Here is a 17,645-nt window from a genome sequence, read left to right as displayed (position 1 = left end):
CAAGCTCCGCCTCCCGGGTTCACACCATTCTCCTGCCTCAGCCTCTCCGAGTAGCTGGGACTACAGGCGCCCGCCACCACGCCCGGCTAATTTTTTGTATTTTTAATAGAGACGGGGTTTCACCGTGTTAGCCAGGATGGTCTCGATCTCCTGACCTCGTGATCCGCCCGCCTCGGCCTCCCAAAGTGCTGGGATTACAGGCTTGAGCCACCGCGCCCGGCCTAATTAATTAATTTCTCCGTCACCCAGGCTGGAGTACAGTGGCGCGATCTTGGCTCACTGCAACCTCTGCCTCCCTAGTTCAAGCAATTCTCCTGCCTCAGCCTCCTGAGTAGCTGGAATTACAGGCGTGCACCACCACCCCCAGCTAATTTTTGTACTTTTAGTAGAGACAGGGTTTCACTATGTTGGCCAGGCTGATCTTGAACTCCTGACCTCAAGCAATCCGCCCACCTCGGCCTCCCAAAGTGCTGGGATTACAGGCGTGAGCCACTATGCCCGGCCCTGCACATTTAGTTTGTGACTGGCATGTTGGTGAGGCACAGTGGTAACCACAATTTTAGTAGAATGCCCCTTAGACATTTAATTTCACAGGGCCATTAAACATGTTTGGCTGGTCGCAGTGGCTCACGCCTGTAATCCCAGCACATTGGGATCACGAGGTCAGGAGTTCAAAACTAGCCTGGCCAACATGGTGAAACCTCGTCTCTACTAAAAATACAAAAATTAGCTGAGAGTGGTGGGGGGGCGCCTGTAATCTGAGCTACTTCGAAGGCTTAGGCAGGAGAATCATTTAAACCTGGGAGGCAGAGGTTGCAGTGAGCCAAAATCATGCCATTGTACTCCAGCCTGGGCAACAAGAGCGAAACTCTATCTCAAACAAACAAACAAACATGTTTGGAGGATCCAAATATATTTTAGAATCCTTTGATTTTAAAGGCACTCTGTCTGACAGCATGGACTAGTGGCCTCAAGGAATGACTCTATATAATTTTTTAAATTAGGTCCTTAATTTAGATTTCATAGTAATGGGTAACGTAAAGCTTTAAAATTTTTTGCTATTTGAAAACTTAAAATCAAATTTCTTATTTTTTCCGTTGAATGGATTACTAAAATTACTGTTTCAAAAGGTACAGTCTTTTGATAGAGCACAATCTCTTGCATTTCCTTTTATTTTTGCTACTTTTGCAGGTAAAAATTGTTAACTTTCAGCTATGAATGACATACATTTGAGCACTAAGGAAATTGAACACTTTTTCATGTTTATTAGTCATTAAGGTTTTTTTCTTATGAAGAAATATCTGTTCATGCCCTTTGTTCATGTTTCTTTTGGTAACATAATATTATTTGTGTCTTTATTTAAATGGTCTGTCACATTTCTTGCAAAATCCCTAAGGCTCTTTTGAGAAATAAATGCTATAGTTACATGAAAATGTTTTGTATGAACTGTAAGGTACTACAAGCATGTTACTATTATTGAAACATTGACTTTGTTCACTAAGTTATGTCAGATTCATATTTATAACAAAGAGATTCTTCCAAATGCAGAAATAGCATGACTAGGGTGTGAGCTCAGATTTTTATCTTCATTCACTGCTGTATCTCCAGCACCCAGAACCGTGCCTGGCACGGAGTAGGTGATCAATAAATGCATGTAAAATGAATGAGTGTATGATAAACCCATTGAATGGTAGGGATTTTCTACATTCTTCCACCAAGATGACTTTTTTTTTCCTGTCTTAAGCCAGATGTGAATAGGGTTGTGTATAGTTCGTGGGCTAGAGCTGTGGAATAGTGGTCTTAAGATTCCGGACATAGGAAACCCATTTCTTAGAACCTAACTTTCTTTATGGTAACATTTTAAGCCTAGTTAGTATATTATTCTCCCTCATTTAAGAGAGAAACCAGAGACAAGAAGAGTTTAATGATCCATGAATGATTTTCAACAATAATAAAAGACCAAGTTGTAGTTTTGTTTTTAATACAGCAGTGTTTCCAATTCCTAAAATACAGCAAACCTTCTTTTCTTCTCCTCTCATGCCTCATTTGTTGTTTTTCTGTTACCTATGAGAATAAATTATATGCACGGCCTAAAAGAAAACATGACAGCTTGCCTTCAATGGATTCATTTTTTGGTTGCCTATTTTTGGGGAAAGGTTTTGTATAGAAGTTTCTGCTAATGAGTATAATCTCCTATGTAGACCTAAATTCCACTACTCACAGGTACGTGGTACCATCTTTTTTTTCTAATGTTTTCCTGTTCTGTTTTTATCCCTAATTATCCTACCTCCTGTTATGTTTTCCTTTTAAAGTACTTTAGTATTTCTGGAAGAAGAGGGGTTAACATTTTATATAAATGTGCATTTAGCTCTAGCCTTGTGTTCTGGATGGATCACTTATAGTGAGAGACACTATACCATGGTTAAGCACTTAGTATTTGAGTCATATACACTCTGAGGTGAGTTACTTGGCTTCTCTGAGCCCCTACTGCTTCATTCATAAGTATGAAAAAACTCTGCTTCCATAGGGTTAAATAAAATAATGAGGATTGAATAAAATAATGTATGAAAAACTTCTCGCATAGGGTTTAATAGCATGCAGTAAATGGAAGCTCCAATGGAATACTTTTCCTTATTAGCAACATATTCATAATAGATGGCCTTGGCCATGGCTTCCAACCACTGAAGTGCTATTAGTAAATGTAAGAAAAGGAAGTGAAAATGTCAAGGGTGAATGCTTTTGGAAGCGAAACCATCAGGAAACTATTCCAGAAGTAACCCAGCCAGGATATATTAGTCAGGGTTCAATCGGAAAAGTAAATCCACTTGGATGTCTGTGTGTGTATGTGTGTGTGTGTGTTTGTACATATGCATATGTGTGCATATATATGTGCATAGATATACACATACACATGCATATGTATGACTTGACCTTCCACACTCATAGGGGCTGGACTCTCTGCAAGGCTACTGCCTTCATGTCTGATGCTGGAGCCTGCAGGCCAGAGGGCAAGTGGTCAGGAAGGGAAAATGGAGGTGAAGTGGGAAGAGCAAGGACCAGATCGAACCCCAACCATGAGCTGGAGCCCCACAGGGAAAGATGAAGACCTGAGCCCGTTCTTGTTTGCCTTTGCCCTGGGTATGTGGTGTGGGTGGCTGCTTTCGGTCATGGGGCCAAACTCACACACCTGGCCCAGGAGTCGGAACAGGTGAAGGAGGATCCAGGGGGAAGGTGGAGCATTGCAAACCTGACCACATTCGCACACTATGAGATGAGTCAGCAGGTATCATGTGTGCAAAACGGCTGCTGAGTCACTTCCACCCTCCACCAGAGCTCTAGGTATAGATGCCATCATCAATGCAGGTAACCATTTTAAGGAGAAAACAACAGAGGTTCACAGAGGTTAAATCATTTGTCCCAGTTCACATATCTGGAAAAGACAGAGCTGGGATTCAGAGCAGGCCTGGTTGACTGCAGTATCTAGACTTTTAACCACTGCAGAGCTTACAGCCTCTTAGAAGGGCAGGCAAGGAGGGGCCACTTACAGCACAGGGGTTCATACTTGGTCTCTGGAGCCTGACTGCCCGGGTTTGTAATCTGTCCCTCCACTTATTGACGGTGTAACCCAGGGGGAGTTACTTCACCTTGGTTTGCTTCAATTCCCTTGTCTGTCAAAGGGGAATGATTATAATACCTATATCAAAGGCTGAGAGTTGATATATGTTAATTATTTGCAACAGTACCCAGAGTTCTAAGCACCCCATGAACTTGGCCGAGCAAGTCAGCGGATCCTGGAGCATCTGGCTGTGGCAGGCAGCTCATTGTGCCCTCCTGGGCGCTGCTCCCCCCACCCCCTCCAGCATGGATGTCCTCAGGCGTGCTACCTGGTGAAGCTGAGTCAGTTTCGAGGTCTGCAGTTCTGCAGCTTTTCAGCATCGTCACCTTGGACTCAGCCTTGTGCCTGATCCAGGCAGACAGAGGTGATGTGACAGTGACTACATTAGCGCCAGCTGATTGTGCTTCCTAGGAGCAGACACCTTTTAGATTGGCCAAAGCTCGAACCATACAACTTAGTTGCTAATTGGGACCCTGAGGCTGAGCTTCTAGCTCTGACAGAGCCTCCAAGATGCTTTATTTCAGGAGTGTCAATGAAATGCTAGCATGCACCACCACTGGAAGAGATGATTTGCTGTCACCAAGTTCTCACCCAGATGGAAAGTAGATAATTACTATTAAAATTCCAGTGTAGGTAATTGTTTGAATGATTGAAGAGTATAGTGCTTTCGTCCTTTGAGCAGGGGGTGAACACTGATGGCTGGAGTACTGGGGCAGGAGAATGGAGTAGGGTCAGCCTCAGCCTGCCAAGTTTGATTTCTGGCCCTGCTGACTCAGGACAAGTTACTCAAGCTCTCTAAGTCTCTGTTTTCTCATCTGTTAAATGGAAATACAAAGGTGGATTGTTGAGAGATTCAATGAGGCAATGTACCTGAAAGTACTCGGAATACAGAGATGCTTCATGGATAGTGGCCACACCTGACGCTGTGGGGACAGTCATTGGTGTCCCTCTGCCACTGCAACTTTTAGTAGTTATTTTTTTTTCCCCATCCCTTTTGTTCTCGCTCCCTTTAGGTCCTTGCCTGTCGTTTTTTTTTTTCTTATTTCTGGCTCCCTCACACCAAGTTTTAGGTCTTCCAATTACTCTTCAGGAGCCTTGTGTTGTTATTGTTGCTTTTTGTTTGTTTTTGCCACTAGAGATATTCAGAGCAGGGGAAGAGCAAACTTTTTGTAAAGAGCCACATAGTACTTTTTTTTTTGGCTTTGTGGGCCATATGGACTCTGTTGCTAGTACTCAACTCTGCTGTTGTAGTGCAAAAGCAGCGACAAATAATATGTAAATGAATGTGACTGTGTTTCAATAAAACTTTATTTACAATGCAGGCTGTGGGCCATGGTTTGCCAACCTCTGGTTTAGAGATTTGAGGATTTCAGACTCCTGTCATTGAATATCCAAGGTCATCTCTTCAGATGGACATCCTGATCTCCAGTTCACACCAAGGAGCCTTTGATGCCTGAAAGCCTTTTTGCCTTATTTTTCCACAGCACAGTCTTCAGACAGAGAAGCATGAAGTTACTTTGTTATTCACAACTGTTACTTTGTTTACTCATTTAAGTTTAGAAGATTCTAAACAAATTCCACTTAAACACTTAGATATAAGTGGCTTCATCAATTCAAAACCAACTGATGGTTTTGAGCAGTGAGCATTAGGTAAAACTTCCTAGCCTTGGCAGAAATATATAAGCTTAGTACTAGTACAGTGAGCATTGCATGGTTACTGACTGACTGTCTCAGGCCACTTCCAAAAGGGCTTACAGACCCTGCGTTGAGGTTCAAATGAGCTGGGAACCCTTTTTACTACGTAGCTCTGAGTTCAAGATCTAGTTTTTCCATGTGCCAACTGTGTCTTAGGCAATCTCATTCAGCCTTAATGTTCTCATCCATAAAATAGGGATAATAATAATAATAATATTGATATCGTATGTTTATTGTGAGGATTAAAGATAAGGCTTTTAATACCTAGCTCAAAGCAAAGAGGCCATAAATATTTGTTATGCCTATTATAAGAACATGTTTGTGGTGGCTTTGGAGTTTGAGTGCCCCTTCAGCTGTGACTTGGGAACAGAATCAAAGGCATTTATGCTTCTGTTTGCCTTGTTACCTTCTCAGGAAAGTTGGAGGCCAGGTCTTGATTCTTAGGATTGCAGAACTTGAAGTTCTCTCTGACTTTTAAAGGAGTGCTTCAGCCCATTTTTGTGGATTTCACACAATTCTTTAGCATTCTGGATTTCATGGTTGTCTGGCTTGACCATAGACTTTCCTTCTCTCTTTTACTAATATAACTCACTCCCTGGTTGTCAGGAAGTTATTTTCCGGTGTCAAACTACATTTCATCTGTCAGCATTTATGCTTACTAACTCTTTTCATTTCCCTCAGTAGGGATGGAGGGAAAATAGGTCATCTTCTTCCTTTCAAAAAAAAGACTAAAGTTTAGAAGTCCCCCAGACATTTCTGTTATCCAGCTTCTCTTTTCCATCCCTTAAATTGAGAGCCCTCCTTCCTGTCTTCCCTTCACAGTCTAGTCATTCTGTTACTGGGGGCAGAGGTCCTTGCTCCCAGAGCTCCCAAGATGGTGGCAGGCTGCTTCCAAAATGGCGGCAGGCTGCTTCCAAGATGGTGGCAAGCCTTGTGTTCTCTGACCTGGGGTTCTTGGCCTCACAGATTCCAAGGAATGGAATCTTGGGCCATGCAGTGAGTGTTATAGCTCTATTAGAAGCCGTGGGCCACGGAAGAGAACCGTGGAACCCAGTGACTAGTGTTCAGCTTGATTAGGATGAACCCCAGCACTTAGCTGTGCAGGAACACCTGATCGGGAGCAGCAATGGGAGGCTTGCTGGATCAGGAGTACAGCGGACACCCTGCTGGATCCAGAGAGATGGAAGTCAGTGGCGGGTCTGTGAGGGCAGCAAACAGCAGTGGTGGATGGCAACAAACATGGACCAGAAGACAGTGCAGTTGCAAGATTTAATATAGAGTGAAAACAGAGCTCCCATACAAAGAGAGGGGAACCAAAGAGGGTAGCCATTGCCGGCTTGAATGCTTAGGTTTATATCCCAATCATTGTCCCTCACGCTGTGCTCTCAGGCGATAGATGATTGGCTATTTCTTTACCTCCTTTTTGCCTAATTAGCATTTTAGTGAGCTCTCTTTACTACCTAATTGGTCGAGTGTGAGCTAAGTTGTAAGCCCCATGTTTAAAGGTGGATGCGGTCACCTTCCCAGCTAGGCTTAGGGATTCTTGGTCGGCCTAGGAAATCCAGCTAGTCCTGTCTCTTAATTCCTTTTTCTTCCTAAAATATGAAGCTAGAACTGAACATACCAATAAGTCCCTGGCCTATTGTGTACTTTCAGGAAGGATGTTGTATGAGTTTTACCCAGTGTATTTCTATATAGGAAACTGACATGTTTTCCTGCTCAAGTTGTCCTCGTAGTCTGTCAAGCAATGTCAGCTTGCCAAAGGCAACACAGCTTCCTGGGAAGGATGACAATAAAATTATAAGACCAAGTCCACACGTCACCCCAGAAAGTTATTTCTAACTCTCACCAGTATGTCAGGCTAATAGCCTAGCTTTCCGAAAGCTAATAATCATACCTTACCTATAAGTACTTATCTGTTTAATATTCATAAGACATACATCCTAGTATCGTGCTAGCTTGGCTGATTCCCATTCAGTTCCTGTTCCTTAAAGACACTAAATTATTTTTAGTTTCCCACTTTCTAAAAACTACCATATAGAACATGGAATATTTATGCTAAGTAGAAATCCAGAAATTTGCTAATAACTTATTTGCAGATAAGCAAATACATATATAAAATGCCTCTGTTTGCTCAGTACGGTGTGAGGCATAGGAGGTGAAGGACATGGTACCTACATACAAGGTCAGCTTGCTCATGTCTAAATCCAATTTATCTCACCATGATCTACATCACCATCCATGACCTATATTACATACCTCCAAGGACAAAATAGCAGAGTGAACTTTATTCCTTTAAGTCAATGTTTGGGGAGCATTTTAATAAACCTGCATTAAGTATTTTGTCATCTACTGAGCACCAGTAGAGTTCCAAGTTATTGTCCAATTTAGATTTAATAACGTGGCTGAAGCAATTCCCATTTTCTCTTCTGCAGGAGGCAGGTGTAGAAGTCTAAATAGAGGGTGGAAGATTGATGGGTGCAGTGAGTGGCAACTTTGCTTAATAATGACAATGTACTTGAAGCAGCACCATTTAGCATTTCCAGAGATGTGGCTGCTTTGCTCCCCATTTATATAACTTGTCACATCTAAGAAATTGACAGAAGAGGTAGTTTGAAATAGACAGAACACACGCTTAAAAAAAATCTTCTATGGTGATTACATCAAGAATGACTGGTCAATTTTGGCTTAAGGAATTCTTAATAGCATCCTAAATCCTTTACTGCTAAACAGAAAACAGACCAAGAAACATCATGGAGTATGAAATAAGCTGCTTCCTATTTATTTTCTGGTGGATTAAGAATGTTTTCATCAACTGCATGCTTTCCAGGTAGCTTCCCATAAAGCTTTCGAGGGGCAGTATTGTCTAGTGGTTAAGAGCACAACCTCTGAAGCGAAAGGCCCAGGCTTATATCATACATCATATTCATATCTCAGCTGCATGAACTTACTAGCTGTGTAAACTGGGGTGAGTGTTACTAATCTTTCTGTGCCTCATCATCCTCATTTAGCCCATGGGAATAATAATAATAATAATACGTACCTCATAGGAAGATGTCATGATTATTATTGTTTCACACTGAATACATAAGGCATCACACAACACAATGTAGAGAGATGAGGTATATTTTTAAAGATGCCACTAATAATCCTGACATGATTCTATTAACTTTTTTTGTTTCTCATGGCAACCTGTTAAGAATCTATCTGTTCCAAGGCCAAAGTGCCTGAGTGAGAGAGAATATAACAGAATACCTAAAACAAGTCATTTCTCTGGGGTTGGGGAGACCCACATTACTCTAAGAAATTCTCTTTCTCTCCACAATGCTCCCTCTGAATGCACATGGGTGGTGTTGCTATCTCCTGCAGGCTCTGCTTCAGTGATTTTCTCATCTGTAAGAGCACGCGGCTCTTTGACAGAAAGCTATTCGCAAAGGGACAGAATGTTTTTCTGCAGCTGTGATGTGAGTGGTATCAAAGTTATTGGCTAAGTTGGAAAATAGCTTAATGTTTTCAGGGCTTCTGCTTCCATATCTGCTTCTGCCTTGGAGATGTGTATAATTGGGACTCAGTAAGACAACATTGACACCCCTCTGCAGCGAGACGTACCTCTTTTATACAGGCTTAAAGTGAGCTTGACAAAGAGTAGCTTTTGCCTTGGGGCAGAGTGACCATGGAGAACACCATTTCTGTGAATCTGCTAATAAAGAGTCAGTGGCCAGGAACTCAGCCTCACTCCCTAGATGGTCAGGCTTTCATCATTCTATATCCTTCCTGTTGCTGCCAGAGCAGGCCAAAATCCTAGCTGTCCAATCAGTCATTAGAGAGAGAGAATGTATTTCTCATAATTGCCACTCTCTTGAGCTGCTTTGCATTTGGTAAATTTGAAAACTATTTAGTAACGAATCTTGCAGCTCTTTGCTTTTGCCTACAAATGGAGTGAGAACATCGCCCCACATCTGCATCTGTTCTGCAGAAAGATTTAGTTGAAAATATCTTCTTGGTTCTTTTTGAGTCACAGGCCTTTTGAACTCTGCCTCAGAAACATCCATGGGCTCTTCAGTAAGGGAATAATTCTCCAGAGAACAAGGTGTCTATCAGTTAGGGACTTTGGTTGCAAACGCTGGTAACTAACCTGTGCTCACTTCAGTAAAAACACACTCTGTGGGAAGGCCATGGGGAGCTCACAGATGGAAGGCACAGTCTCTGATCCAGCTTGGAATGGTTGGAGCCCAGGCAACTTGCAGCAGGAATTGGTCTGAGCTCAGGGATGTACCCTCCAACCACTTTTAATTATTTTTGTCACCATGCAAAATATTCCAAATTCCTGGGAAAGAGAATGCAATTGCCCACTCTTGGTTAGGGAAAAGCAGACAACCATGCCTAAGGGTCTTGTCAGATTATCTCCAAAGCAGGAAAGTAGTTTCTTTTTTTTTTTTTTTTTTTTTTTTTTTGAGACGGAGTCTCTCTGTCTCCCAGGCTGGAGTGCAGTGGCACGATCTCAGCTCACTGCAAGCTCCGCCTCCCAGGTTCACGCCATTCTCCTGCTTCAGCCTCCCAAGTACCTGGGACTACAGGTGCCCGCCACCACACCTGGCTAATTTTTTGTATTTTTAGTAGAGACGGGGTTTCACCATGTTAGCCAGGATGGTCTCAATCTCTTGACCTCGTGAGATTGAGTCTCAGTCTCCCAAAGTGCTGGGATTACAGGCGTGAGCAACAGCACCCGGCCGCAGGAAAGTAGTTTCTTAAAGAAAAACTGGGGTGCTGACACCGGAAGATGGGAGAATGGATGTCAAGGGGCCAAACCACAGCTCTTGTTCTCCTGCATGTCTCAGGATGGGATAGTGTGTAGGGCCCACTTAAAAGCTTAAATATGCTGCAAAAGATACGTGACGCCTGCTCCAAATATCTCACAGTGTCACGGCACCCTATGACAATAGTGTATTAGTCCATTGGCTGAATCTCTTAGAGCCTGGATGTGGGTTTTCTTTTTTTTTTTTTTTTTTTTTTTTGAGATGGAGTCTCACTCTGTTGCCCAGGCTAGAGTTCAGTGGTGCCATCTTGGCTCACTGCAACCTCCACCTCCCAGGTTCAACTGATTCTCCTGCTTCAGCCTCCTGAGTAGCTGGGATTACAGCTGTGTACCACCATGCCCCACTAACTTTTGTATTTTTAGTAGAGACAGGGTTTCACCATGTTGGCCAGGCTGGTCTCGAACTCCTGACCTCAAATGATCTGCCCGCCTCAGCTTCCCAAAGTGCTGGGATTACAGGCGTAAGCCACCATGCCCGCCCTGTTTTCTTGCTTTCTTCCAAGATTATCTCCCAGCTTTCAAAGCATGGCCTGCTCATCAGATGACATGAGGCCCACCAGCTCTGCAGGGGAGGTTATGTGAGTCTGACTTTGGCCTCGGCTGCTTCAGGAGAAGCCACTTTGGGCAAGTTACAAGAACCTGGGGGATGTTTCATTACAGTGAAATAAAGGCATAGGGTGAGTTTTGAAAGGATGGGTCTGTTCCCATGTGCTATATGACAGTGGTCCTAAATGGGTGTTAAGATACTGTGCTAAACACTCACCTCTCTCCAGGGCCTCTCTTAGGGACAATGCCTGGAGGGCAGTTGGGTACAACCTTCACATTCAAGAAAGGCCTCAAATTTGTGCTTTTCAAATTATCACAAAAGCAGATTTTTCTAAAGGTTCCATAGATCCATTGAAAGAATTGAAAGAAAAAGCTGTGTCAGGCAGGGTTCTTAGCTGCAATCAAGAGAAATTCACTCTAAATAGTTAAACAAAAAGGGAATGTATCAAAGGATACTGGGTGGCTCATAGACTCTCCAGGAGGGCTAGAAGAGCAAGCTGAGAGGCTGAACAGCCAGGACTGATGCCCCAGGCATCCCACAGGGCATGGGAGAGCTCCGATCCTGCTCCTAGGCACAGATACTGCAGATCACCTCACTGCAGTGGAGCTCAGATCCTACTGCTAGAATCTCTGTCACAGCTGGCCCTAAACCCAGGATTGACCCATCTCTACCCTCCACATGGATTCCTGTGGTAGCTGCTTCCTGTGTCACCAACTTGTCAGGCAAAGTCTGGTGCTAGGGCATCATTTTGAAGGAGCCCAGGTCACATGCCTGGGCCCCAGCTGCAAAGAAGGCTGGGAAGACATGTTTTTGGCTTCTGCCATGGGGAGAATTCCCCAGAGGAAGTGAGTTCAAAGGAATGACAGATGTCCTTACAAAGATGTGTGACTCTGAACTTGCATTTGTTCCAATAATGGACCACATCTCCCAAACTGCACAACAAATGCATAGATTTTAAAAACCATTTGGCAGTAATCTGATAAGTCATGTGATGATATTGCATTGTATTTTTATGTTTAAAACTGTCTATAATTAAATATTGAAAATGTACCACAATTTTTAAAACTTTCTGATGGCAGGGTTACAAATATAACAGTATTCTCAAAAGTTGGAAGTGGTTTCTGCCTCTCACAAGTTCACTCAATATTAAACTATGTGAACCTCGGGCAAGTTGTGAAACAGCTCTATTTCAGCATTATCATCTTGGAAATGGAGTAACGATACTGAGCTGTGTGCTTATTACAGTTGGTAATATTAGAATCGCCAAGTATTTATAGGTATTAGTGAATAAGTATTTCATATAAGCTAAGATGCCACTAAGAATGATAGTTATAACAATTTTACTTATTTATTCATTACTAATTAACCTGTACAGCATGCTAGAAATGTTGGGTACCCAACAGAAATGGACTGGATGTTTACCTCTCATTTACTTCAGTATTCTGTTCCCAAAACACAGTCATGTCCCAGAGGACAGTGGAGGCAGGAATTTAAACCAACCTGACTAAACAGGACAATCATGCAATCTTTTTATTTGATCATCACATAAACGTTTATAAAGCACCTAGTATGTGCTGAAGCTAAACCAACCTAGTCTCTGTCTTAAAGTGTGCACCAAGTAGGAAAAGAGAGCCTTGTCAAGAGATCATTGTGATACCTTCAGATAATGCTAAACGACAGAGGAAAATGTTCAGTTTCACCCCGTGTCATCAGGGTCAGCTTCTAGGGACCAGGATTCTTGGGTGGAGTTTTAGGGCAAGGAGAAGGGCAGAAGTGAGGAGGGCACTTAGGGAAAAGATAACTTCATGTGCAAGGATTCAGAAGTGCGAAAGCTCCTAAGATTGGAGAATTACAGCTTAAGCTGGAAGGAAAAAGTTGGGTGACGAATGACACCCTGTCAGACACCTTCCAATGTGAAAGTGGAAGCACATTCCTTTTGCTGCTGGTGATAATGCCTCAAATTTACATTTTGTGTTAATTTGACTTCATTTACATAATGACTTAATATAAAGAATCTCTTAGATGTCGTCTAATTGTCCTCTTTCTCTTGCTAACCCCAAGGCTGAGAAAGTCGAGGTAATGACCTTTTTTTTTTTTTTTGGCATGAGGCAAAGAAATCTGATTTGATATTTTGCTGTGTCAAACTCATTTTAAGATCACAACTTATATCAAGGAAACAGTATAACAAGAACGCTGAAGATACTTGGAATCTGCCATCTTCCTTTTCTTAGCCCACAATAAAGTTACTTTGTATATTCCCTCTTGTATTTGCCCACATGCATATATATTTTTCTGGTAGACATAATGTACATACTCTCTATCATTGGTTTTTCCATTAATATTACATAATTGTCAGGGTTTTTGCTTCCCAGAGTATTTTTAATTCTAGTCTTTCATAAATGCCTAATATTCTATAGGACAGACTTTGGAAAATCGTTATGCTTCAGTTTTTAAATAGTTTAGGCGACATTATAATGACAATATTTGTGTATAAAGATTATTTCTTCTGTTAGATGTTTTCCCTAAGAGCTTCAGTAACTCTTAAGAATTTCTTTTTTCCTCTCATTCATGTACTTCAAATAACCATTTCAGCACACATTTTTAATTTATTTTACTTTCTTCATATAGCAACCTTACTAATGCATCAGTCCAAAAATCTTCTTTATATAGTATGCTGTAATACAATCCCAAGAGTCCCTCCCATCAATATAACTGTGATGTGATAGGAATGCAGCAGCCCAGGCTATGGAATTATTTGGCAGATTGTAATGGCCATAAAAAGTCTTTTCACCTTGAAGATCTGAAGCCCTTCTATATTGTTTCCTAGCTTTATTTTCTTAGGGTTTGTGTCTTTCATCACCATAATTCATTATAACTCATTCTATACTTAGTATTCCTTTAAATAATTTTTTTCATTTTCCTGTTATAGTGATGTTATTTACCACTTGATTAATACCCCTCCATCCTTCTTAATGTTTGAAATTATTGTGTATTTGTACCTGCCTCCTGCTTCTTGGTGATTCTCTGACATTTTTATATCAGTAAGTTGGTTCCTAAGGTCACTGAAAGTTCTTTTTTTTTACTGTAGCATACACTTAAAATATGACCCAGCAATTTCACTCCTGGGTATTTACGTTAGAGAAATATTCATGCAAAACAGATACCTGAATGTTTATAACAGTTCTATTCATATTCATCAAAAAACTATTTAGAAACAACCCAAATGGCCTTCAGTGGGTGAATGTATAGCACTGCGGTATGTCCATACAGTGGAATACTATGCAGCAACAAAAAAGGAGCTATTGATACACAAAACAAATTCAATGAATCTCAAAGGATTGATGTGGAATTAGATAAGTCAGTCTTGAAAGATTACATACTCCATGATTCTACTTATATGACAGTCTTGAAAAGAGAAAACTATAGTGATGAAGAATAGATCAGTGGTTGCCAGGTGTTGGGGATTGGGGGAGGGCATGACTACAAAGGGATGGTATGTGTCTGGGGTAGTGGTAGCACTGTTCTGTGTCTTAATTGTTGTGATGGTAACACAAATCTATGTATGTGTAAACATTCATAGAAATGTACACCAGAAGGTCATTTTTATTGTAAATTTTAAAAATATAAAAAGATCCAAGTTTCCAACCAGGTGCAGTGACTCATGCCTGTAATCCCAACACTTTGGAAAGCCAAGGTGGGTGGATTGCTTGAGCCTTGGAGTTTGAGACCATGCTGGGTGACATGGCTAAACCCTGTCTCTACCAAAAACAATATAAAAATTAGCTGGGTGTGGTGGCACATGCCTGTAGTGCCAGCTACTTGGGAGGCTGAGATGGGAGGATCACTTGAACTGAGGAGGTAGAGATTGCAGTGAGCTATGGTCACACCACTGTACTTCCAGCCTGGGCAACAAGAGCAAGACCCTGTCTCAAAAACTAAAAATTAAAATTAAAAAAATCTTAGTTCCATCAAATTGGTCATATGTCCTTTGGCAAGTGATATAACCTTTCTAAATCTCAATTTATTTTTCCTATAAAATGTGGAAAATACTCTCTACCTTGGAGAGGCGTTCTAAAGATGAAATAAGATGTTATAAACGATCTCCCTGACATACTAGATGTTCCTCTTTCTCTTTTCCATGGCAGCTATTTCTCACTGGGAGCAGATTATTTTTTATTATTATCATCACCATGCTTTTTTACAGCTATTTGGCTCTTAGGTAATAGCCTGGAGCCACTGAGGGTTTCAAGCAGGAAAGTGACATGATCTGATCTTCATTTTTAAAAGACGATTTGAGCAGCTTTGTGGAGACTGGTAAGGAATGCAGGAGGGTAAGAGTTGAAACAAAGAAGCCAGTAAGAGGTGTTGGGGTTGTCCAGGTGAGAGATGACAGTGTAGACTCCAGTGGGAGCCATGGAGAGGGGGAGAGGAGAAGAGGGGGTTTATTTTGGGAGGAGGTAGAACAAAGAAGCTTGATGCTGGCTGAGGGGTGAGGAAAGATAGATGGTGATGTCATTTACTGAGATGAGAACTCAAGAGAGGAGCAAACTTGAGTGGGTGAGCTGTGGTCAGCTTTGCAAGTCAAGAATTCTGTCTGGGCATGTTGGGATTGGAAACCAAGTAAGCAGTCAGACCAAGGACCAGGCCAGTGTTATCTTGTTCATTTCTAGGACTGCAGCACACAGCAGCTGGGGCTTCCTCATCAGCCCTTCCAAATAAGGCTGGGGGAACTTTGAGCTGCTCCTCCTTAGACTCACTCAGTCTTGAGGATTTTTAAAAAATTTATCTCTTTAATCCATTCCTGAGAGGGATTGTAGAACCTTCTACCAGAATTTAGAGTATGCTATTATTCTAAGTGAAGTAACTCAGGAATGGAAAACCAAACATCGTATGTTCTCACTCATAAGTGGGAGCAAAGCTATGAGGATGCAAAGGCATAAGAATGGCACCATGGACTTTGGGGACTCAGCGGGATAGGGTGGGAAGGGGTGAGGGATAAACGACTACACATTGGGTTCAGCGTACACTGTTCGGGTGATGGGTGCACCAAAATCTCACAAATCACCACTAAAGAACTTACTTATGTAACCAGATACCACCTGTTCCCCAAAAACCTATGGAAATAAAACATTTTAAAGAAAAAAAGGACTCAGATTATGCTCATATTAGTCATTGCTGCCAGACTTTTTTCTTTTCCATTTAATGAGATTTATGGAAAGGAGGCATGTAGCATTTTCAAATACCCAGCCTGGAAGTCATCAATCATATTGTGTAGGATTGAAAGGTATTAATAAACTACTGAGATGATGACAAATGTATGACATAGAATATGCTAAGAGATTATATTCCAACATATTTGCTTATTTCTGTTATCTTCAAATTTCTAGTTTTGCTACAGACAATGAAAGAAATTCCATATATACTTTTCCTTGATAACTACCAAATCCAATTTGATAACTATCAAATAGCTATTTCCTTTGGGAAGGCAGGAACGGGCATGGGATTTGGGAAGGGGTATTGAAGAAGCCTCCATTGCATCTACAAAAAGTTAAAATTTCATAGGGCTGGATATAGGGTCTGTGTTCATCAGTCATCTGCGTTTAAAAATATCTTATAATTTAAAAATGAAAAAATGTGTTGTTAACATATAAATAAAAATAATTTTAAAATCTAAACACAAAAGACAATGGCCTCCTTCCACTCACTCCACCCTCATTAATCACCTTAAAGAGTGATCTCTTGGGTTTTTCTCTCAGAAAAATGTAATTACTTTGTAATGAAATGTTAATGTTATGTTCTATTCTTAAAGTTACTTGTTACAGTGATGAAGTTATGACTTAATAGAGTTGCTAAGTTTTTTTCTAAGTCATTCTTCTTTTAATATTTTATATTTATCAAGTAAGCTGGTGATGATCCAGAACTTTTTTGTTGTTTTCACAAATATAGGACTATCTCAGCAAAAACTCATCATCAGGCTGTTAACTTCAACATTTTCGAGGGCATGGTTTGCCACGGGGTGCCCCTTGTGACTATTTCAAGAGGCAAAGTGGTATATGAAGCCGGAGTGTTCAGTGTCACGGCAGGAGATGGGAAGTTTATTCCTCGAAAACCATTTGCTGAATATATTTACAAACGAATAAAGCAGCGAGACCAGGTGAGTGTGCCACAGTGGGATACTGCCACAAGTCGGACTGTCTCCTGCTTCTGGATGTCTGGCTGGTCATTGTTGGTAGTGGTGGTGTTGACACATCACACTTGGTTTAATGTATTCCTGAGCTGTCAGGATTGATATGAGAGATTACAGATGCCAGTTTTTAGGGAAAGGATCATTATTGGATGAACGCATTTCCCCTTGATTGATATGAGAGATTACAGATGCCAGTTTTTAGAGAAAGGATCATTACTGGATGAACGCATTTCCCCTTGCAGACTGATAGGTCAGTTCAGGATTTCCAGATTGCGCGGGAATCTGGTGGGGGCTTTTGGCAATTGTGTTAGTCAGGGGCCTCCAAGAGGCAGACACCAAGATGGATAAAGGTGTATGAGTTTTATTAGGGGAAACATCTGTGAAAGAAATTAGGAGGTGGCTGGAAAAGATTGGGAGAGCCTTCAGATTGCAAGTTAATCTGAAACCAGTAAAGAAAAGAAAGAGAGAAAATGGGTAGGAGCATCCTGGAACACCCTACAGTCTAGGGGAGACTGAAAAAGGCCGTCAGGGAGTCCTTGAGCCAAGTCTCAGATCTCCCAGCTACAGGCCAGGCCCAGTCATTGGCTGAGAGCCACTGTGGGAGGTGTGACCTCTGTGTAAAAGTGTAATGAAGTTCAGAGCTCAGCAGCAGCCCCTTGAAAAAATGTGCTCTCATTAGTTGAAGATCTGCAAGGTCCATTTTTATGACCACCAGAGCAATGGTGGAGTTTTGGGCTGCAGAAGACCTAAATTCTCTCTCGCCCTCGCCACCATTTCCTAGCTG

The 17,645-nt window shown here is 41.6% G+C and overlaps 1 protein-coding gene across 1 annotated transcript in view; it reads left to right on the top strand.

The window, feature by feature from the left end:
- The window catches only part of DPYS (dihydropyrimidinase), an 89,844-nt gene that overhangs the window by 59,910 nt on the left and 12,289 nt on the right, over positions 1-17,645 (top strand). The window contains exon 8 of the mRNA XM_032758483.1: positions 16,621-16,828. Within this exon, the coding sequence (XP_032614374.1) occupies positions 16,621-16,828 (208 nt within the window). The remainder of the gene's footprint in view (positions 1-16,620; positions 16,829-17,645) is intronic.

Source organism: Hylobates moloch, unplaced genomic scaffold (assembly GCF_009828535.3).
Source record: "Hylobates moloch isolate HMO894 unplaced genomic scaffold, HMol_V3 SCAFFOLD_9, whole genome shotgun sequence".
NCBI classification, from domain to species: domain Eukaryota; kingdom Metazoa; phylum Chordata; class Mammalia; order Primates; family Hylobatidae; genus Hylobates; species Hylobates moloch.
The sequence above is the reverse complement of the archived record's forward strand: the minus strand, read 5'-3'. Positions and strand labels throughout refer to the sequence as shown.